This window comes from Mustela nivalis, assembly GCF_964662115.1.
Source record: "Mustela nivalis genome assembly, chromosome: 4".
NCBI classification, from domain to species: domain Eukaryota; kingdom Metazoa; phylum Chordata; class Mammalia; order Carnivora; family Mustelidae; genus Mustela; species Mustela nivalis.
The window spans coordinates 141,316,979-141,340,585 of NC_139023.1; the positions used below are offsets into that span (position 1 = coordinate 141,316,979).

Consider the following 23,607-nt stretch of genomic DNA (forward strand, 5'->3'; position numbering starts at 1 on the left):
CCACAAATTAACTCTTTGTCCTGTTTCTCAGAAAACTCCTTCTGTCTCTTGGCTTTACATATTATCTGTTTCTTAAAGACTTTCAGATCTACATCTCTAACATGGAGAGACAGAAGTAGAAGGGACAGATAGGGAAATGAGGGCTTTCATTGGCCAGGTTTAGGAGCTATGCTGAATGTTTTCATATATTTATTCATTCACTTGATCTTCTAGCAACACTATGAAGCATAAGAATGATTATTATCCATTATTTTACAGATAAAAGAGCTCAAGCTTATAGAATTAAGTAAGTAGCTAACCTCATTTATCTGGGATGGAGGTGGCTGTCAGGACTCAGGACCTTCATTTGTAAAACAGCAGAGTACTTGGCAAACTGGGATGAATTTGTCCGCTGAGGTCCAAGGTCAATGACTAGGAAGTGACAAAGCGCTTGGCTTTAATCCAGGCTTGCTCGAGCCTGAGATCTTGGCTCTTCACCACCATGTTATATTGTCTCCATTAGAACAAGGTAGGAAAAAAAGGGACTGATTCAAAGAGGAGGTAGAAAGTAAAAGCATGAAAGAATTCATCAAAGTATACTGTTTCCTGGAAAGAATTTTGTTAGGGTAAATTGTGCTTTAGGAGTCAGAAGTCCCGAATTCTGGTTCCAGTTCATCAACAAACCCAGTATTAAGTTGTACATCCCCAGACTGCCATGTCCTTTCCAATAAAATGATGAGCTAACAAGAAGGCAACTCCTAAGGTTGTTTCCAGTTTTAAAATAAACTCCAAAACCATTTCATAGCCCATAAGTATTTTTACAAGATAATCGAGAAAGAAGAAATCTGAAAGTAGATGCCAGGATTTACAGTATTTCAGGATTTTGCTCAAATTTCTAGGGTAACATCTCTGATATCAACTAGTATTTCTGAGCACAGCCAATTTCCATTTAAAGAGTTTAACAGTTTTGGCCTTTAATCTATTTTATTTAATTTGTGGTAATTAGCTTTATGGTGTTTTCATTGTTGTCTTTAACTGTTTATATAATGTCCCAAACATCTCAGCAGGAGCTGTTTTTTAAATCTGGTTTTCACTCTTTATTGTTATTTATAAAATATTAATGTCTTCTATTTAAGGCATGTGTGATTAATAGCTGAGAGAATGTACTTTTATAACAGCACAGTTTTAATCTGTGAAAATCATAAGAAAACAGAGTCACAACATACCACAATTATTATTGAAGGCATAGCTGCATTTATTGACATGTGAATCTTCCTAAGATATTTTGAAAGCATTTTTGATACAATAGAGTACTTAAGAAATAAGGCACTCTGACCTTTTTTTTTGTTGTTGTTCCTGGACACATGTTATCATATCTGATATGTTTCCAACTCAAATTTCACCAAAATAAAATTTATAAGATGTAGCTTCCAGTATTTTTAACATTTCATTCAAGAAAAGCCATACTTTCCATATTACCTCCTCCTCCACCCCTTTCTGTCATTGTCCTGAGGTTGAATTGAAAGACTGAATGGGAATTTGAGGCAAGAAAAATGTGGAATAGTGCAGGCCTTTCGGAAACTAGTTTGCATGTGTGCGTGTGTGTTTGTGTGTATGATTACTGCACAATCTGGGCCAAAGCATTTAGCTCCTTTTCTCATTTGGATAATTGGGATCTTTCTAACAAGGTAACTAGGTACATAAAATTAAACAATTCCATACATCACCCAGTCCTCATCACAACAATGGCACTCCTTAATCCCCATCCTAGCTGGGAAACGTGGAAAAATTGGTCAAACTTCTCTGAACCTCAGTTTCTCCAGGCAGTGAAATGAAATCAAACTACTTCCTGCAGCTGCTGGAAGCAGTAAATACGATAATGTATGAAGGCACTCCCCCACCCCTTGCCTAAGAAACTCCTATTTCACACTTTAACCATCAATTCACAAAAGCTACTTTTTTGAGAAAGCCTTTACTAATGGCCAGCCCATGGGAGGGACTTTGGCCAGCCTCCCCTACCATATTTGGTTGCAGCACCATGAAATTGCCCTGCGTAAATGCACATCATCATTTGTGTTTCTTTGTTGATCATTTATTAAGGTTAGTATGACCCAGTAGATACCATCAACTCCATTAAAAAAAATCAAGTCCATTAGCCACATTGCAAAAAATTATGACACATTACATGGAAAGTTTAGTAGTAGTGAAATTCCTGAGATGATATTAATAACTTTGAAAACTAAGCATATTATAATGATTGAGGACTTCTTGCAGGAATTCAAATCAACTGGTTTTTATGAGGTCCTTTTTTTTTTTTTTTTTTTTTTAATGAGGTTCTTATTGCTTGGCTAGCCATGTGCTTCGTCTTATGGAAGACACAAATGAAAGAAAAAAAAAAAAACAACTAGTTCCTTTCCTAGTCAGGCTTAGAGAGGCAGAGCTATTGTTGGGTTTTAGCAAAGCTCTATGCTTTATTTTTCTTTTCAGAAAGAGAAGAGGATAAATAAAACTATCATAACGATGAGAGTAGTGTTTTCAGAGTTTTAGTAGGTTATTTTGAAAAACTAATAATTAAAACTTAAAATTTGGGGCACCTGGGTGTCTTAGTCAGTTAAATGGTTGCCTTCACCTCAGGTCGTGATTTCTTGGTCCTGGCATCAAGCCCTGCCTCCGGCTCCTTGGTCAGTGGGAGTGCTTCTTCCTCTTCTTCTATCCCCACACCCCATTCCCGTGCTCTCTCTTTTCTGACATAAATAAATAAAGTCTTAAAAAGCCCTTATTTAAATTGATGTGGGGCACCTGGGTGGCTCAGTGGGTTAAGCCTCTGCCTTCGGCTCAGGTCATGGTCTCAGGGTCCTGGGATCGAGCCCCACATCGGGCTCTCTGCTCAGCAGCGAGCCTGCTTCCCCCACTCTCTCTCTGTCTGCCTCTCTGCCTACTTGTGATCTCTGTCTGTCAAATAAATAAAATATATAAAAAAAATTTAAATTGATGTATAACATGTAATCAGAAACATGCACAATTTCTAAGTGTACAGCTCAAGGAACATTCACAAAGTAAGCCCACCCATGTAACTACCATCTGATAAATAAACATAACCAGTACCCTAGAGGCTTTCTTTGTGTCCCATCTGACACTATACCCTTTCACCAAAGGTCACCATTATTCTGTTTTCTGTTACCATTACTGTTTTACCTGTTTTCAACTTTATATTCATGGGAGCATACAGTATGTCCTCTTTTATGCTTTCTTTCAAGATTATGTGTGTGACAATCAGTTATGTCTATGTGTACAGCAGTTCATTCTCACTGCTGAGAAACATTCAATTGTATGACTCTGTTGTGATTTATCTATTCTACTGTCTGTGGACAGTTGAGTTGCTCCCAGCTTTCACCTGTTACAGAATAATGCTGCAGTGATCATTCTCTTTCGTGGCTTTCAGTACACAGTGTAAAGTGTTTCTGGTCGTCGTGGGAGGGGTGAGCCATACCTAGATACAGATTTAGGTTTTGAAGACACTGCCAAATAGTTTCCCAAAGATTATCAATTTACACTCCCCACAGGCAGTAAATGAATATTTCAGTAGCTCCATATCCTTGCCAACACTTAGGATTTTGTTAAAGCCATTCATTTGGGGGTGTGGTACTTGTGGTTTTACTTTGTATTTCCTTAATGACTGACGAGTTTAGAGCATCTTTTCTCATGCTGATTTCTTATTTGAAAATCCCCTTTGCTAAGTGTCTATTACAATCATTTGCCTACTTTTATAATAGATTGTCCACTTTTTTCTTTGATTTGTAAAAGTTATTTATTTTGTATGTGTTATTTTTGTGCTTATAATTTTGGAAAGTACCGGGACTAAATGTTGGTATTTCAGTTCCCTCTAGTAGTTGATCTCTTTACTGAGATACGCTCTATCTGACATCGCTGGCTTCCCTTTCCCCTCAAGTTACTCAGGTTAAGCACTATGGAATGATAGTCTTATCTTGCCAATGCAAGATGTTGGTAAGATTTGATTCTCAGTGGCCTTCAGTGTACATGTTCATGTATTGCCAGATCCTGTTTTATATACCTGTATATCAAAACTCAAAGGTGAGATCACAGAAAGACTCTATAGCTTATTGAATATGGCTCAGAAGGACCAGTTGTACACATTGAGGTCAAATGGGAAAGAATGTGTATGGTTTAGCTAAAAAGTATTTTAAAGTATCATGTGCAATGTCTTCCCAGTTTAGCATCTCCTTTCTCATGACTTCAGAATTGAGATGGAATTAATAGCTTTCTTTTGTGACTTAAAATTTTAACTATTTTACATAAAACTAGGAATATTTGGGATCTCTTCATTAGTGTTAGTGTCCATGCAAGCACACAAGGAAATAGAGCATAGCATAGTTGAAACTTATATCCAGAAGGCCCTGTGAAGTCATTGACTGGGTATTTCTGATCTGGTAGTTTTGGGGTTGGAGTTGGTGCAGTGACAGCCATACTGGGAGAAGCTCAGAGACCTTCCTCATTCAGAACAGCGAGGCTTTCATCTGTTGTCCTCATTGACTTCTGAGGAAGAATTCCTTTAAACATAGGTTGAAGCTCCTCTTTTAAAAATTGTGTGTCTATTTTAAGTCCTTAACTTATAGACAGGAGTTCAGAAAGGAGGTGGAATTCAGTGAGGTTAAGTGGTTTGGCCCAGATCACACACTTTGGCAATGGTAGAATCAGGACTGAAATCGAGCTTTGCTCTCTCCACAGTGCTCTGAGACTCTGATGTTTGTGTCAGCTGGAGCAATATCCTAATGATTCAATTATGTCTTTTTCCTTCCCACTTCCTGGCTCTGAGAAGTGTATTCACCCAAGTTAATTAGAGAATCAGAGGGAGGTTTCCGTGCTGGGAAAGGAGTGTGCTTGCCACTGTTAACACACGTTCCCCAGGATCCCAACTTAGCTGATATTAATGATCATGCATTCATAAAGTATCTTCTTTCCAACTCATTTTATGGCCATCTGACTAATTTGGTTCATAATTTTCTACTGTTGTAAGTTTTTTATTCTATTGTCTGGTATACTTTTTTTATCCATTATGGATGCCTAGTATTGGCTCTGTTACATTGGACCTAGTGAGGACTTGTTCCGTTCTGTACTTCTTTCTCTTTTCTCCTTCCTGTTGTTTGGTGCCAGGATATCTGGTATCTGGTCAGAGGAACAAGGAGTCTCGACAGAGAGAAGCAAATCTGGGAAATGACCTGAAGGTCCTTGTTGACTTGAAAGAGAAAAAGTGGAGGAGGGTTCACACTTATGAGAAGACAAGTGACAGGACAAAATGTGAGAGGGCAACAGTCATGGCCAAGGGTTGAGAGGTACACTGGGAGGGTTGTAACCAGGGACATGATGGAAAGAGGTCAGTCCTAGGCCACTTTCTTGGATATTCTGCTCCCAAGTACCAAAGAACAGAGAAAAGTGGAGAGGGACAGGGTGGAGATGGGAACTCTTAACCATGCAGTTTTTGAAATTTGGAGCCAGTTAGAATTATATACATTACAAAAGCAATGTAAAAATAGATTTTAGGAAGTAATGGGGCCTTTGAGGTCTTCTTGCCCAATAGTTTTATTTTGCAAATGAAGAAAGTAAAGGCTAAGAAAAGTCAAAGCAAGTCCCTTGGCTCAGTTCCTGGTGGAGCTGTGGGATATTAGTCCTATATTTTTCATTCATATTTACTCAGTTGCAAGAGAGAGAAAAGCCCAAAGAGCTACATTTTATTCTAAATACATTTGGAAGTCATGGAAAGGAAATGATACACTCTGATATACATTTAAGAAGACAACTTCTGCTGTGTGGAGAAGGAATTGGAATAGGATAAGAGTGGGAATTAAGATAGCAGTTAGGAGGCTGTATCAGCATTCCAAGAACAAAATTATTGTGGCTGGGAGAGGGAAGTTGAGGAGAAGGAGATATATTTTGAAGTTAAAATTTAGAAGACTAGATGGATTGGATGTGATAAGTAAAATGTAGAAGGAGTCAACGTTTTATGACTTGGGCAACTGGATGGATATAGGTGCAATTTCTAACATGGAGAGATGAGAAGGGAGTAACATGTGATTGAAGGTCAGCCTGCTCTTATGCACCCTCTATTGAAACTGCCTGTTTAGATCCTTGGATCATGGCATGTTTCCTCAAGTCCTGCTGAATGCCATAGGGCAGTTTTTTGGCACCAGGATCCTTAATTATACAGGGTGCCATGACAAAGTCTTATCAGTCATCTGCTTTGGAAGGACAAGCTAAGGAGATAAAGAAGGGAAATACCATTTCCACTTTTTTTTTTAAAGATTTTATTTATTTATTTGACAGAGAGAGATCACAGGTAGGCAGAGAGGCAGGCAGAGAGAGAGGAAGGGAAGCAGGCCCCCTGCTGAGCAGAGTCTGATGTGGGACTCGATCCCAGGACCCTGAGATCATGACCTGAGCCGAAGGCAGCAGCTTAACCTACTCAGCCACCCAGGCGCCCCCATTTCCACTTTTGTTTGCTTTTTATCCATATGGGAATAGAATTAGAAACCCTTAGCCTTCCTATAACCCGATAGGGAGGTTTGAGTTGCACTTACTGGAGGAGAAGGGGAGGAAGGATATTTTCACAGATATGTCTGAAAAGACCTGAGAAGGTAGGCCATCCCTGTCCAGCACGCTGTTGCCATAATTACTCATTCCACAAAGTTTTGAAATCCTTCTTAACGCCAGGTCCTCTTAAAGGTACTGGGACTACAGCAGGGAAGAAAACAAAGTCCTTTCTTATGGAAGTCACATTCCAGAACACTGCTTATGTCAGTGCCTGCTTCAAAATATTTCAGTGGTTTGTTGCCCATTTCAGCAACCTAGAGTCCAGCCCTGTGCTTAAATCAGAGCTACTGCTTGCTGTCACCCAAACCATGTACATTCTGTTCTCACCTTGCATTTGCTTCTCTTTTCCTCTTAAATCAGCCAATCTGACCAACTAAGGACTGATATTCAGTACCACACAGGTGTGCTGGCCAGCATCCAATTCTAACTAGTTGATGCCTATACTGAACCAGTTAATCAAAATGGTGCTGTTATCCCTACACCTAACCTTCCATTTCACTCAGTCTCCCTTAACACTTTTCTTTGGTCACTTTCTCAGTCTCCAAGGATCCCATCTTCATTTGAACTCATGGCACTCATGGGTTTATATACTTACTTACAAAACTCGTGAATTTTTCCCCCTAATTTAAATGATCTCTACACCCAGTGTGAGGCTCAAACTCATGATCCCAAGGTCAAGAGTTGGATGCTCTACCAACTGAGCCAGCCCTAGTTCACAGACTTTTTTTTATGACATCTGGTATATAATTGTTTGCATTTTATTTAAAATTTTGACTTACGTGTTTGCCTTTTCTTCCAAAATAGATAGTATACCCCTTGTACAACCCAGATACTAGATTTGTATTAATTAATTGCCCAACATATCAGGAGGGACTCGGCATTTCCTAACTGTCTGCCGGGGATGTAAAGCGGTGAGGAACCCCATCTGCCGATATTCCTTGTCAGTGTGCTGCCTATCTTTGTTTCCACCCTCTAGGGCTTCTTCCATCCCCAGCTCCTATCTCAGCATCCCTATCACCTTGGGTTTGTGGGGGCATCACCATGCCAGCACCCGTTAGGATGTTTGGCTAGGTTTGTGCATTAAAAGGGCTGTGGGATATCTCGCTTGCCAGCCAATTTAATGCAGGCTGACACTCCTGGCAACCTGAATTAAGGTGGAGGAGCCAAATACCCCAGAGAAGAGTCCATTTCTATGGCGATTAGAACAAGAAAATGACAGAGCAGAAAACACCTTTATTTTCTTCTTATATTTAAATGAAAAGAAGACAGTAATTAAGCCAGACCAGAAGAGGAATTCTGATTGTTAATTGCTAAGGGAGGTGCAGTATTTTAATTTGTCCTGGTTCATTTGTAGAACCAGGCAGATGAGGTATGTGGTCTGTGCTCTTGCTACGGTATAATGCTGACAGTTTGAGAATTAACTGTTTTTGGATGTTCCAGATTTGTTATTTTAAAACTGTAATTCTAATGTGTTCCCCCCTCTGGGTAGATGCTGAGGAAAAGTGTTAGAGCCTTTTATCTAAGAATATGTGGCTTTAGAGTCATGACTTCCATAGACCCATGATGGTTTATGGATTTTATTTTTAAAGATTTTATTTATTTTTTGAGAGAGAGAGAACACGAGGTTCCCTGCTGTGCGGGGAGCCCGATGTGGGGCTTGATCCCAGGACTCTGGGGTCATGACCTGAACCGAAAGCAGATGTTTAATGACTGAGCTACCCAGGTACTCCGTGGCTTGTGAATTTACTTATAATATCCAAATTATTTAACACGGTTTTCACCTTTTACCTAGAGTTTTAGAACAAAAGACTCCATGGGACTCTATAAGACATTTAATTTTGCTATTTCTAATTCTAAAGCAATGTGAGCACACAGTAGTACTCAGTTACTGGTGTAACTGATTTCTTGTCTGTAGGGGCAACATTTGATGCATTTTGGATAATCCTTTGGAAGTAATGATAATTTCAAATGTCAGAGGAAGGGCTCAGCTCAAAAGACACATGAATCAGCTCTTTATTGAGCACTGCCAGAATGGGATGCACTGAACTGGAAACTATGAAGGTCAAGGCAAAAGGCAGGGGTTTGCTCTTCCAGCTAACTGTACCTGGAGCCCCTGGTATGAAGTATAATTTGGTTTTCAAGGCCTCGGAGTTTAGTTGGGAATATAGGACTTCTATTTATATCTATCACTCTGTTTTTGTTGTTTTTTGTTTGTTTGTTTGTTTTTTGTTTTTTTGTTTTTGGTTCCTTACACAGAAGTATGTAAGTTTCAAGTGAGAGACATGGACAACATGACTACTGTATTTACAAGAACAGACCCCTAGAGGCAGGGGTGATCATGGAGGAGGTAGGATTTGAACCTATGCCGTAAGGATGGGTAGGACATATATTTTTAAAAAAAAATATGTGAGAACAGGGCATTCTGGGTAGAAGGCTAACTTCAACCTAAGCTCAAGTGCATAAGCCCAAGGAAAGGATGTGTAAGGTATATGGAAAATAGTGAGAAATCAGAGGGGCCTGCATAGGCCCTGGGTCTAAAGACAGGGATTGGAGTTCTGTTTGTGCCACAAAATAGCAGCTTACGTTGACAAGCTGTTTCACATCTCTAAGCTCCAGTTCCACATCTGTCAAGAGTCAGACAATAGTTCCTGTCAGGTTGTTCTGCACCAGTAAGGTAATATGTATACAAGCAACTTGGTAAACCGTAGAGCTCTACCCAATGCTAGCTGTTGTTATCAATGTCTTTTGGAGGGGAAGGCATGGAAGATTTTAGAGCAGAGGAGTGATGTATAACAAGTGTTAATAATTCATCCAATTTTTTTTTATGAGTGGATGAAAGAAATAGATAAAAACAAGTATTTATTATCAACATTATTTACTATAATTGTGTTTAGGGACTTGGAGCCCAGCTTTCAAAAAGAAGGATCACCCTAATTGCCCATCATGGTTGCTACAGAGGCTATGCCTGATGAAGCAGAATGTGAGTACCACACTTCCGAAACAACTCAGTGCATAGTGCAAGGCTCTAACAGCATTGAGGAAACTTTTAGTTATTAATCCTTGGAGCACTAAAGTTATTGGTGTACCTTGTAAGAGTTCATCTCATTCCCTTCATTTAAATATAACCAACTTCTGAGAGATCTATAGCAACTTTTAATTTAGTGTGCTGTCCAATATGGTGTCTACTAGCCACATATGGCGATTCAGTGCTTAAAGTGGGACCAGAAACCAAGGGTCTGAATATTTAATTCTAACTCATTTTAATTTCAATACAAAAAGGTGGTAATTCAGTCATTGGAAAATGTTTAACCATGTTTGGGACATGTGAATATATTTTTGCAAGTCAGTACTTCATAAAATCTAAATACAGATCAAGTATTTTTTATTAAAAGCCAGTACCTGAATTGAGAGGTATGCAAGTGCAAAATACATACGAGATTTTGAAGACAGAACAAAAAAGAATGTAAAGCATCTTATTAATTTTTAATGTTGATTAATGTTGAAATGATAATATTTGGATATAGTTTAAATAAAATATATAACAATTACTGTATATTATTAGAATCAATTTCATCTCTTTTCACTTTTAAAAATGTGACTACTAGAAAATTTTAAATTAAATATGTGCCTTGCATTGTATTTCTTTTAGAGCTGATCTAGGCTTGGCAACTCTTCAGGTAATCTTAAATTTAGGCTTAGATAGCCTGATTGAGAAACATGGAGTGCTGAATAGAGGGTTGGGATTACCAAGATTTTCTGGTTAAGCAATTTCCTCTTGGCTCTTGGTACAAGCTCGTGGGCTTCTGTTCTAGGCTACAAATAGAGTGCCATGTGGATTACTGTAATTCTCTATTTGGATAATACAGCACATTTTTAGATGGAAAGGGCAGAAAGGAAAAATGTTATCTAGTTCCAGTTTGCCTTTGGGTCATGCCCATAATTACTTAAATTTTATTTGAAGGCTTGATCCTGAGAGCTGGGAATTCACCTGTATCTCCTTAACACTGTATCCCACTCCTAGAGACACTAACATAGAGTTTTTTGTTTGTTTGTTTGTTTGTTTGTTTGTTTGTTTTAGGGGGGAGGTGCACTGTAAAATCTCCCTGAGGTAGGTAGGCAACCTATTAATCACTTATTACTACAAAGACAGTAAGCCACTTTGCTAAAGAAGGAATAAAGAAAGTGGGGGAGTGAGGAAAAGTGTGTAAGAGACAACAGAATGCTGTTCCATGGGAAGTGAAGTGTTGGGTCTTAATGCAGAATGTGTTGTAGAAATGATTGTCGAATGTAGGTTTTAGGAGATGATAGTCATATGCCACTTGGAATTTGGGTTTCATATTTTGGGTCTTTGAACTCTTTTTGAAAATAAATTAGACAAATTATATTTTCCTCCCTTATATATAATGAAGTTGAATATAAACTATTTTTTTTTTTTTTGAGGTTCTTCCTCGAAGGGTTTCCTTTCCATTTTCTAGTTTCCACAATTCTTTGCCCTGGAATGAATTAAACCATCTTTGTTCCAGCTTCCCTCTCTTGCTCCTTGCCCCTAAGCATCTCCCCTCTCCTAAGCTAACCCTGCCCTTCCTCTGAACCTGCTTTGAGAAGGAGATCTTTCAGCACACACAGTAATAGTCAATCCTTTGTTACTTTGTTTTTTACTTATTTGCTGTGTGTTTTTTATTTTTAGCCAAGGAATATTTCCTACAAAATGAAAACTTAGGAAGAGCTCAAATATGCAAAACAGATAAGGTCTGAGCTGTTCTGACTGGAAGAAGGAAGAGCCCTGAAGGCACATGAAATTGATGAAGCACAATTTTAAAATCACTGCCTTAGTCTGGATTTGATTCACTGTTTTATTTCTCTTGGGATACTTCTGTTTTAAACCTTGTCTCTAATAATACAATGCAAAGTCTTATATCTTAAAAGGGGAATTCATATATTCGTGAGCTGGCAGTAGGGGCTGTTGGTGACTTATGCTGGCCTCTGTCACAGTGTATGGATCATATTGAATGTCATGGCATTTATTGACTTTTTTTTTTCTGGCATTAGGCTCTGAGTACCTGGAAGTTGGGCATACCTAATATCCTATGTATTTCAGCACATTTAGCACTAGGTTAGCACCAAATTAAGCACATTTAGCATCTGGGACTTAGTAGTTGCTTAAGGAACATATGCTAAACTAAATCTCATTGAATTTGAGGTATGGCTTTTCTAACATCTGTGAAATCAAACATACAGCCACTTGCTTTGACTATATAGGCAAGGAAGTCCTTAGCCATGTAGCCATATATCTTTGTTCAGGATATCTCCTTAGTAAATTTTTGTGAAGTCTCTGGAGAATGCAACCAGTTTGTAGGAAGTTTAGAAAGCCTCTTAGTAAGGCCAGTTATTTTTGATATGGTTATAAAAAAACACATGTTTGCAAGCCCCTCGGTCTTCCTAGGGAGAAAAGATTTGCTCAATGATACAGTCAAGAGATGGCCAATCCTTGTTCCCTGTTACAGCTTCCATAATTAGGTCTTCTGGGATCTTCACTTTAGAGATTTACCAGAACAATTACACAAATCCTCTAAAGAATTTAGGGAAATCTGAAGTTTTATGAACTACCAATCATAATACTATTAAACTGATGATATACAAAGACTGAGTTGTTTTTTTTTTTTTTAATATAAAATAGTGGTGCCTGGGTGGCTCGGTAGTTAAGCATCTGCCTTTGGCACAGGTCGTGATCCCAGGGTCTTGGGATTGAGCCCTGCATCAAGCTACCTGCTCAATGGGAAGCTTGCTTCTCCTCCTCCCACACCCCTGCTTGTGTTCTCTCTTTCTCTCTTGCTGTCTGTTGTTGTCTTGCTGTTGCTCTCTCTGTCAAATAAATCAATAAAAATCTTTAAAAAATATATAAAATAAATAAGAAAACATTTTAGCCTAGTGAAATCATTTGGCATTAGAAATCCATTATCTTTCCCCATGGAAATGTTAATATTTGTGCTCACGTTTTATGTAAGTAGAATAAGTATCTCAGTCTTTTCATGAACTTTATCATAAAATACTTGTTATTGTTTATAATGATTTTTTATTGCTTGGGGGGGTATTAGTAACTTGAAGAATCCAAAGTTTAATGAAATTTTATTATTTGCAAATCAATTAGTTTTAGATAAAAAGACCTGTAATAAGACCAGATTTATTCAAATAACTTTAGAAAGTTGAAATTTATCTTTGTGCTACTGAAGAAATGAGGATTGACTAATGAAACTAATAATATAAACATTGTTAGAGAAAAGTTGAGCTCAATGAGAGTAATAATACAATAACTACAGTAATAATTGCTCACATTTTTTGAAAACTTATTATGTGCCAGGCACTGTGCTAAGTGCTTTATAACCAAGTCCAACTGAATCCTCACAACCTCATTCAAGATCCCCTATTATTATCACCCTCATTTTACAAATGAGAAAAAGAACGCTGAAGACAATAAGATAAGACTCATGAGCAAATTGTAATTCAAGAGCAAAATAGTGTGACTCGGGAGTGAGAGCTCTTAAAAGTCATTTTCTATGCTATGGATACATATTTGCAAATAAACAAAGCCTTAATTATAGATTTTTTTTTAAGAGAAGGAGCAGACCTTCATAGCTTCCTCTTAATAATTGAAGTTCCAGTGTGTACTTCAATGTATAAAAGCTGCATACTTGTGTGCTTAACATATGATGAACAAAGAAACAGAAACTTCAAAGAATATTAATTAGATGGATTCTTAACATCAAAGTTAATTTCTCATAATTTTAGACTCCTTTGTTGAATATATAGTCAATTCAAAGTAAAAAATAACACACGCTAGTTTTGCCTTTTCTTTCTTTCTTTCTTTTTTTTTTCTTTTTTCTTTTCTTTTCTGGGAGAAACTGGCACTGGCCATTTGCCTTTCCTAGGGCACTGAGATGTGAATTCTCTTGTTCTACCTTGAGAAGTTAACTTTTTGGTTCAAAGGCTAATTTTCAGTTACTGGAGAATGTCCGAACAGCTGCCTCAGCATCTTAAATGCCAATGAGGGTTCAGGCTTAAATGCCAACTTGGAGTCAGCGTGTCAACATGCATTCAGCCGGAGCCATTTTAAGATCTGTGAGAAATCCCTCTCTTCGGGTGGCGGCTGTCTTTCTCTGCCCCTTTAAGAACAGTCCCAGGCCTTGTCCTGTTCAAGAACTTCACAGCCTGACTGTGTGGGTTCAGTCTGGCAGTCTCTTGATGAGTCAATCTACTTACTGGCTCCAAGAGGGCCATTAGCATTGCCAGAGTGTACACTGGCTCCCCCACAGTTCCCAGATGACAGGTGGCTCTTGGTGATGGGGGAAATCAGACACACTGGACATCAAAGAGCCCAGAGAGAAGTAAGATGCTGCCTTGGGAATTTAACTCCTCTAAGGCCAATTAACAAGGGAAAGAATCAGAACAGCTTTATCAGAACATTAGATTACAATAAGGGCTCAGGATTGACAGCTTGAGATGAAAGTGCTGTGGTCTATTTGGGCTTCTGCAACAAAATGTCATAATCTAAGTGGTTTATAAGCCCCAGGAATTTGTTTCTCCTAGTTCTGGAGACTGTGAAGTGCAAGATAATGGTGCCAGTGATTTGGTGTCTGATGAGACCTGCTTCCTCACTGACAGATGTCTTCTCACTGAAGGCTCACAGGATGGAAGGGATTACCTCGCTCTGTGGAGGCTCCTTCAAAGAGCTCTAATCTCAGTCATGAGGACTCTACCCTCATAATCCTCCTCGTAATACCATCACACCAGGCATTAGGTTTCAACATATGAATTTTGGGGGAATACCTGTCTTCAGTCCATAGCAGGAAGTGGCAATGAAAGGCAAATATTTCACTAGAGTTACTAGGCAAACCTCTGAAGAGCCTCCAGTACTCACAAGGAGCAGTACATGGCATCAGGAATAACAGCAGATATGTAGAAAAAAAGCAGGAAGTAACTCAGGACCAGCTCCTGGAAGGGCTTCCAGCATGGCTGGCTTCAGGAGGGCCCTCTGCGTACAAAAGCTTTGCCTATAAAGATTAGATCTTCATTTGGAATGAAGGCATGATAGTTTTTATAAAGCTACATTTTCACCCCAAACCAGTGACTTCATCATTTCATATATGAATAAGTGATACTGTTTGTCATGTGCATGACTCATAGCAATACTATAATTATAATTAATTGTAAGGGAGGTAGTCAGAAGAAGGGAATTAAAGGAGGAAAGATGTCACGAGAGGAAGAAACAGAGAAGACATAGCATCACAGCCTGGAATATGTTACTTCTTTTCTTCTGGGGAGCAGATGGTCTGGTTAGAGGCCCCTCAAAGTAGACTTAGATTTTAGTTGAAAGTTGACAAGACAGTTTTCATTCCTAAACACCTGTCTCTTCCATGTGAGGACCGTGATCATATGGCTTTGAGTGGTGACATTTATATGAACCATTTTATGATTGACATGTGACTTTGTGCTCAAATCTGTACAAGGAGCATGTATACTTCTTGAAGCACGTGCTTGAAGTCTTGACAAGAACTTTTAATAGAGGAAAAAAAAATCCACCAATCTATATCCTTGGAAATATGTAGATATCTCTTAATGTGGGGAGTTACAGAGGCAAATGTGGGCGGACAGGGAGATTTGAGCTTGTCGATGACTTACATACTTTCCATAGGAGAGAGTGGAAGGAGGGAAGAAGCTAGGAAGCAAGAAAAGATGTTGTTCTTTCTAGAATGATTGCAGAGCTGTAATTCCACTGCCCAGTGATGAGACACCTTAGGAGATGCTTTTTTTCCTAACCCAGCATTTTTAGGGGGGAGGTTGGCAGAAGAGTCCAGTTGTCTCCTTCCTTTATTGGGAGGGTCTCCCCCAGGCTTCAGTCCTCAGCATGACATTGCCCCCAAAGTAACAGCTGCCTGTGGCCCCTGAGTTTATCTGAAGAAAAGCTAGGGGAAATTTTGTGAATGAATGAGGGAGAACTTGTCCCCAATATTTTATTTTGAAAATTTCAAACATACAGCAAGCTTGAAAGAATTTTAAATTAACACCCATAGACCTACCACTCAGTTTTTACCATGAATATTTTCCATAATTGTTTATTTCATATCCTTCCATCAGCATGCATATTATTACTCAGAACTCATTATTTGTTTATATTTTTCCTTCTATTGATATAAAATGTATGATAAAATGCCAAAATCTTTAGTATATATTCACTGAGTTATAATAATTACATATGTCTGTGTGATTGATCCACTGTGCATCAAAATATAGAACATTACTGTTACCCCAGAAATTTCTTTCCTGTCCCTTCTCAGTCCATGCCACCCCTGACCAGAAAAATCACTGTTCCTTTCTATCTCCTGTATATTAGCTGTGTTTGCACCAGAACTTCATATTAAGTGGAACTATAAAATATTCTGTGTGTGTGTGTGTGTGTGCATGTGTGTGTATGCTTACTTTGCATAATGATTTTGAAATTCATCCATTTGTGTATGGCAGTAGCTTGCTTCTTTTTTAATGCTGAGCGGTATTTTATTTGTGAATATACCACAGTGTGTTTACTGTTCTCTAGTTGATATACATCTGAGCTGTTTTGAGTTTAGAGCTATTATGAATAAAGCTTCTATGTGCATTCTTGTACAATGCATTCTCTTTGATAAATACCTAAGAGTGGGATTGCTAGTTCCCAGGTTAGGTGTATATTAAGTTTTATAAGAAATTGCTATAATGTTTCCAAGCTGATTATATTGCATTTCTACCAATGACACATGTACCTCCACAGCATCCCTAATTTGGACTGTTATCAGTCTTTTTAATGTTAGCCATTCTAGTGGGAATGTGGTGGTATCTGTCATGATCTGAATGTTCTGGTCTCCCCAAAATTGCAATGTTGAAATTCCAACCCCAAAGGTGATGGAATTAGAAGGTAGGGCCTTTGGGAGGTGATTAGGTCATGCGAATGGATCACTCAGGGTATTAGGGCTCTTATAAAAGGGGTCCCAGAGAGCTTCCTAGTCCCTTCCACCTTGTGAGGATACAACTAGATGTCTGGGACCTGGAAGAGGACCCTCAACTGACCATGTTGGCATCTTGATCTTGTACCTCATGCCTCAGAATTGTGAGCAATAAATGTCTGTTGTTTGTAAGTCACCCAGCCTGTGGTGTTTTGCTGTGGTAGCCCAAAGGGACTAAGACAGTATCTCATTATGTTTTTGATTTATATGAAGATGAAATTTTAATTAATTAATTCTTATATTTTATTTATTTACTTGAAAGTGAGAGACAGAGGGGGAGGGAGAAAGAGAAAGCATGAGCAGGGGGACAGAGGGGCCTAGGGAGAGGAATGAGCAGACTCCCTGCTGAGCCCAACGCTGAACCTGATCCTAGGACCCTGAGATTGAAGACCTGAGCCTAAGGCAGACGCTTAACTGACTGAACCACCCAGGTGCCCAAGATGAATTTTTTAATTGCTTAAAATATGAGGGGGAGAAGAAGAGAGATCTTAAGAATACTAAAGAAGGTATAGTTATAGGAATGGGAGCACACTGGCTATATTGAAAAGCCAATTAGAATCAATAATTTGGTAATATATTTAAATTTTACTGAGTTCGGGGTAAGGAGAGGAAGCCAAGAAACACTTATAAATGTCAGAATCAGCTACTAATGAAGGAAATTAGGAGAAAAACTTAGACAAGACCAAGAATGATATAGTCTATGCTATAGAATTCTATATGTTACTCTAAATAAAAAGAATAAGAATCTTAAGAAAATATGAATAAGAGTTATTATAATGTTACCCACTTATAGCTGTGTATTTTTTATTTCAATGCTATTTCTACCTAATAAACCTATTGGGTTTATTTTGCAATTATAATTTTAACTAGTTGTAAGGTAAATATTTGTAAAGGAATGTACAGCCATAAGAATTAGACATCAGGTATAGAGAACACATTGAAATTGGTTAATAGTTTTTGTGCCCAAGTCATGTTATGTCTTCTGTACAGTAATATTTAAAGAACTTTAAAAGCTGAAGAGGATTTGAATTTTGTGTACTTTAATTAGTTCCCTTAGACTTTGATTAGGATAATCTACCTTTCAGTATCACCATTGTATGCTAATGTTTTTTTAAAGCAAATTGTTACATTGAAAGAGAATTGCATCTTTTGCATCCACTGTTAACTTCCACTTGGAACACTTAACCATTTATAATATTCTGTAAGAATCATCACTGCCCAAATTTTAATCTCACAGTTTTGCCATTTGTAATTAAGAAAGTACATTAATTACATTAAAAAAATAAAACATTTGTGTTTTTGTTTTAGGTCCTGTATTCGAGATCCAGAAAGATTTTTTTCAAGAAGCAAAAACTCTCATTGCCCAACATTATGAGAAAATAAATGAGGTTAATGCTTTTAATCTAACCTATTTTCCAGGAAACTAATAACTGTTTTTGTATACAACAATGGTTGTTCCAAATGGTTGCATGAACCCTAGTAGACTCTGAATAGAAGAGAAAAATGAAATCTTTACTAGCTATAAAAATGAATTTTAAATTGCATTTAAAAAGAATATTTTTATAGCTATAAAGATTATTTAATTACATGTATATTTGCACATTTAATCCTAATCCAATTTTTCATTTTTTCTTTTGATGAATTATAACAGAAATGTTTGAATTATATATTTCAAATAAATATCCATCTTTAAACACTATTAGATAAAACTAAGCTAGGAACTATGCCATGAGGTGTGTGCCCCCAGCATGACATGCTTCCTTGTTTCTTCTTCCATATCACCGTGCATTAGAGCCATTTACCAGTCTGATCATTCCTTGAGGACAGTGATTCTTTTTTGGTTGTTGTATCTCCAGCAAAAATCTTTGCGGCTGGCTCAATAAATATTTGCTGAATGGCATAGATTTGGAAGATGAGAAGATGTGTGAGGTACTGGGTCTGCAAAGAGATAAGAGAGTCAGCACAGGATGAAATTTTAATAATAAGCATCTTCAGGGGAGGTGGGAAATTTTGGGGAGCAGCAGCTATTGTGACAAATGGGTCTTTGGAAGACAGGTGAGGGAAGGTGATCTTAAGATGGCTTTGTGTGTGCCACACTATACTATCCCCCTTTTTTTAAAAAAATTTTTTTTAAAGATTTAATTTTTATTTATTTGACAGAGATCACAAATAGGCAGGCAGAGAGAGAGAGAGAGAGAAGCGGGGCTCGATCCCAGGACCCTGGGATCATGACCTGAGCCGAAGGCAGAGGCTTTAACCCTCTGAGCCACCCAGGCGCCCCTACTATCCCCTTTTGAATACTTTTTTTTTTTTTTTTTTTTTTTTTTTTAAGGATCTTATTTGTTTATTTGAGAAAGAAAGAGAAAGAGCATAAGCACAGGAAGTTTAGGGTCAGAGGGAGAAGCAGACTCCCTGCTGAGCTCCCCAATTCATATATTTTTTAAAGATTTTATATATTTATTTGAGAGAGGAAGAACGAGACAGAGAGAGCATGAGAAGGGAGAGAGAGGGTCAGAGGGAGAAGCAGACTCCCCATTAAGCAGGGAGCCCGATGCAGGACTTGATTCTGGGATTCCAGGATCATGACCTAAGCTGAAGGCTGTTGCTTAACCAACTGAGCCACCCAGGTGTCCCTCAATACATTTTTTTTTTTAAAAAACCTGTATCTTGGATAACGATTTTAAATACTTTTCAATGCTTATGGTGTGTGTGGGAATGTTGTAATTGTTACATATATTTCATTTGAATGGTCCTCTAGGCTGAAGCTGGTCATAGGTGGTTTTAATTTACCATGAACATTGTTAACACTGCTTAACTAACTTTTTCCCCTAATCAATTGAAAATAATTTTAAATTATATTGATTTCACTAGTAGACACATGGAATGAAAACTTCACAGTTTAAACAGTTCAATAGTTGTACTTTAGAACCTTGACTTTTTAAAGAGTTTTATCCAGTCATAAGAGTATACTTCTCCATCTTTGGTTGCTTGGCAAAACAGTACTAGAATATTAAAACCTCCTTACTGGTGTCTTAAGTTGGCAACTTTTTTTGGGGGGAGGGGAGTGATGAGGGCAGGGAACTATAGCACTACCTATGGGGCAAGAGAATGTCTAGAATAGAAAAATTATAATTGTTTGGATAATTACCTATCAGAGACCTGGGACTGTATTATTTTTCTTTTGCTCAAGCTAGTCAAAATTAAGAAGGAATTAAGTGATTGAAAGGATCTAAAATATATACCTGATTATTAAAATACTTTTCTAAAATACTTTTCTTCTCATACTTCCATGTATGAGCTGTAATTTCTTATATTCAACAGAGAAAGAGGTTTGAGAGTGTTAGCATTTTATGGACATTCAAAAATTCTTAAAGGATGCTTGAAAATTATTAAATTCTTGTATGCTTACTATTTAAAAACTTTAAAGCTGCATTTGAAAATATCACATGTGAAAAGAAAATTATTATTGGAGAATTTACATTTTTTTCTCTTTTGAAGTGGAATATAATCCTCATTCTTGTTAAGGGCTTTTGGAGAACTATAAAGGATAACATCTGCTTTACCTGATTACTGTCATGTGCTTTATAGTAAATATCTTATATAGTAAGGTACTTTTAAAAATGCATTTGTTAGATAGAATTTTCTTAACTTATTAATAAAATGTATTATTTACTTTTATTATATGATTAATATTAAAATTAAATTTTATTAAATTTACTTTTGTTTTACTCACAGAATAAAGTTCAAAGTACTTCTATAAATGTTTTTAAAAATAAACATCAAAACCCCAAATCTGGCAAATTCATACCTTTGGAGATTAAAAAAAAGGAAGCACTTGATGTGGTCCAAGAATTTCGGACAGCACACAAAAGTATTTGTTTTCCCAAATACCTGTTCAAAAGTGAACATTTTAAGGAGCCCTCACAACGAACTTCTTTTAAGGAGCCAGACATTTTTAGTGTAAAGGAAAAATTCAAGGACTGTATGCATCTAATCACGAAAGGTAAGTTTTTGGTGTAACAAAGAAGTTCAGTAAGCCAACTGGCAAAACAGTTTGCTTCTGGTGTGCTTTTAATAAAATTTCCTTTTTGAAACAAAAGCCCACACTTTAAATCTTAGCAGTGGAAGGTGAGGAGGCATGATTAAAAGGGTTACTAAGACTCTGGGGCCACCAGAAATTGAGAGGAGAGTACGCTAATGGGAATGAGGAATTTATGGGGACAAAATTGCTTAGCCACGTCTTCCAACAGAGTGGTAGTTCTTCTAATATAAGACCTCAGACTGTAGTTCACAGTTAATAAAGCAGTGAGAGGTTTATGGCTTTGAATTCTATTGTTGAGTAGGATAAATAGGATAGGCAAACTATCTGTGAACGTGTTCCCCCAAAAAGATTTTTGGGAGCTATAGAATTCCTATAAGACAAATTATAGTAAAGATTTACTTTTTATCAGGAACTTGGTAAGATGGAACCCGGAAGTCTATTTGAACAAAGTGATACCGTTTTCTGGAGACTAATGGCTGGAATAAATGACTTCTTATGACACATTTCTGTTTAAGCCTTCATAACTTCACCTCCACTTTTCCTCTTTTGTAATTGCTTGTTATGTTATTCTTTCATGTGAATATTTTTCATTCAATGAGTGAATATTTTTCATTCAATTCTACGTTAGAAGTTGGATAAACAGAGATTAAAGGGCTCATAAAGTAATGGTGGAGATGAATGCCTAGGTAATTTCTTATTTATTTATCTATTCATTCATTCATTCATTCATTTATTTATATTAACATAGAATGTATTATTTGTTTCAAGGGTACAGGTCTGTGATTCATCAGTCTTACACAATTCATAGCGCTTACCAGTGTCCATCCTCCAGCCACCCTATCCCTCCCAGCCCCCTCCAATCCAGCAACCCTCAGTTTGTTTCCTGAAATTAAATCTCTTATGGTTTGTGTTTTCCCTCCCTTCCCCTATGATCCTGCTTTGTTTCTCAAACTCCTCTATCAGTGAGATCATATGATACTTGTCTTTGTCTGATTGACTTATTTCATCTAGCATAATACCTTCTAGTTCCATCCAAATTGTTGCAAATAGCAAGATTTTGGGTTTTTTGATGGCTACATTATGTATACATATGGATATAGAATATATGGATATATATGGATAAAGTAGATGTGGTATATATATCACATATATATACCACATCTTTATTCATTCATCTGTTGATGGACATCTAGGCTCTTTCCATAGTTTGGCTATTGTGGGCATTGTTGCTATAAACATTGGGGTGTGCATGCCCCTTCAGATCACTACATTTGTGTCTTTAGGGTAAATACCTTGTGGTGCAATTGCTGGGTCATAGAGTATGTCTATTTTCAACTTTTTGAGGAATCTCCATGCTGTTTTCCAAAGTGGCTGCACCAGCTTGTATTCCCACCAACAGTATAGGAGGGTTCCCTTTTCTCTACATCCTCACCAATGCCTGTCATTTCCTGACTGGTTAATTTTAGCCATTTTGACTGGTGTGAAGTGGTATCTCACTGTGGATTTGATTTGTATTTCCCTTATGCTGAGTGATGTTGAGCACTTTTTCATGTGTCTGTTGGCCATTTGGATGTCTCCTTTGCAGAAATGTCTGTTCATGTCTTCTGCCCACTTCTTGATTGGACTATTTGTTCTTTGGAAGTTGAGTTTTATTAGTCCTTTATAGATATTTGGGTACTAGCCCTTTATCTGATATGTCATTTGCAAATATTTTCTCCCATTCTGTCGGTTATCTTTTGGTTTTGTTGACTCTTTCCTTTGCTGTGCAAAAGTATTTGATCTTGATGAAGTCCTAATAGTTAATTTTTGGCCTTGTTTCCCTTGCCTTTGGTGATATTTCTAGGAAGAAGATCCTGTGACTGAGGTTGTAGAGGTAGCTGCCTGTGCTCTCCTCAAGGATTTTGATCGATTCCTGTCTCATATTGAGGTCTATCATCTATTTTGAGTCTATTTTTGTGTGTGGTATAAGGAAATGGTCCAGTTTCATTCTTTTGTATGTGGCTATCAGATTTTCCCAACACCATTTGTTGAAGAAACTGTCTTTTTTCCATTGGACAGTCTTTCCTGTTTTGTTGAGGATTAGTTGACCATAGAGTTGAGGGGCCATTTCTGGGCTCTCTATTCTGTTCCATTGATCTCTGTATCTGTTTTTGTGTCAGTACCATACTGTCTTGACGATTACAGCTTTGTAATAGAGCTTGAAGTCCGGCATTGTGATGCTGTCAGCTTTGCTTTTCTTTTTCAACATCCAGTTGTGACAATTGCTGTACTAGAGATAAGTACAAAGCATTATGGAGATATTGAAGAGTAACTAACCTAGTGCCAGAATGAAAGTTTGTCAAGAGAGATCTCATTAGGGGCTGTCTGAGTGACTCACATCTCTGCATCTCTGCATCATGATCTCTGGGTCCTGAGATTGAGCCCTGCATTGGGCTCCCAGCTCGTGGGGGAGTCTGCTTCTCCCTCTCTTCCTGTCTCTCCCCCCACTCGTGCTCTCACTGTATATCTCTCTGTCTCAAATGAAGAAATAAAATCTACAAAGTCAAAAAAAGAGAGCTCTCATTAGGAAGGGGTTTAAGGAGAAGTTTGTTAAATGCAGGGTGGGAAAAGAAGAGGCCATTTTGAGCTATGGGAGAAAAATATTAAAGCTCTGATGGAAGAAAAATTGTGGTGCATTTTGGGAAAGGAGAGATGTGATAAGAAGTGAGGTTAGGAAGGTGAGAAAGGCTAGAAGAGAGTATAATTAACAGGCCAAGGATTTGAACCCATATATAAGAGAAAGCCATTGGTGATTTCAAGATGAGGGCAAGGAAGAAGGTAGAGAGGGATTTACAGCAGCATTTCTCAAAGTAGAGTCCTCTGAACATGAGTTCTGAGGGATTCTGCTCAGCAAAAGGGATCTCTGGTTAGATGAGTTTAAGAAAATACAGTTACTGGTTGAGATTCATA

At 37.7% G+C, this 23,607-nt stretch overlaps 1 protein-coding gene across 1 annotated transcript in view; it reads left to right on the forward strand.

Annotated features, from left to right (window-relative positions):
- Positions 1-23,607, forward strand: part of IQCM (IQ motif containing M) — a 436,096-nt gene that overhangs the window by 47,660 nt on the left and 364,829 nt on the right. The window contains exons 3-5 of the mRNA XM_082727609.1: positions 9,480-9,565; positions 17,925-18,004; positions 20,352-20,619. Of these exons, the coding sequence (XP_082583735.1) occupies positions 9,529-9,565; positions 17,925-18,004; positions 20,352-20,619 (385 nt within the window). The 5' untranslated portion in view covers positions 9,480-9,528. The remainder of the gene's footprint in view (positions 1-9,479; positions 9,566-17,924; positions 18,005-20,351; positions 20,620-23,607) is intronic.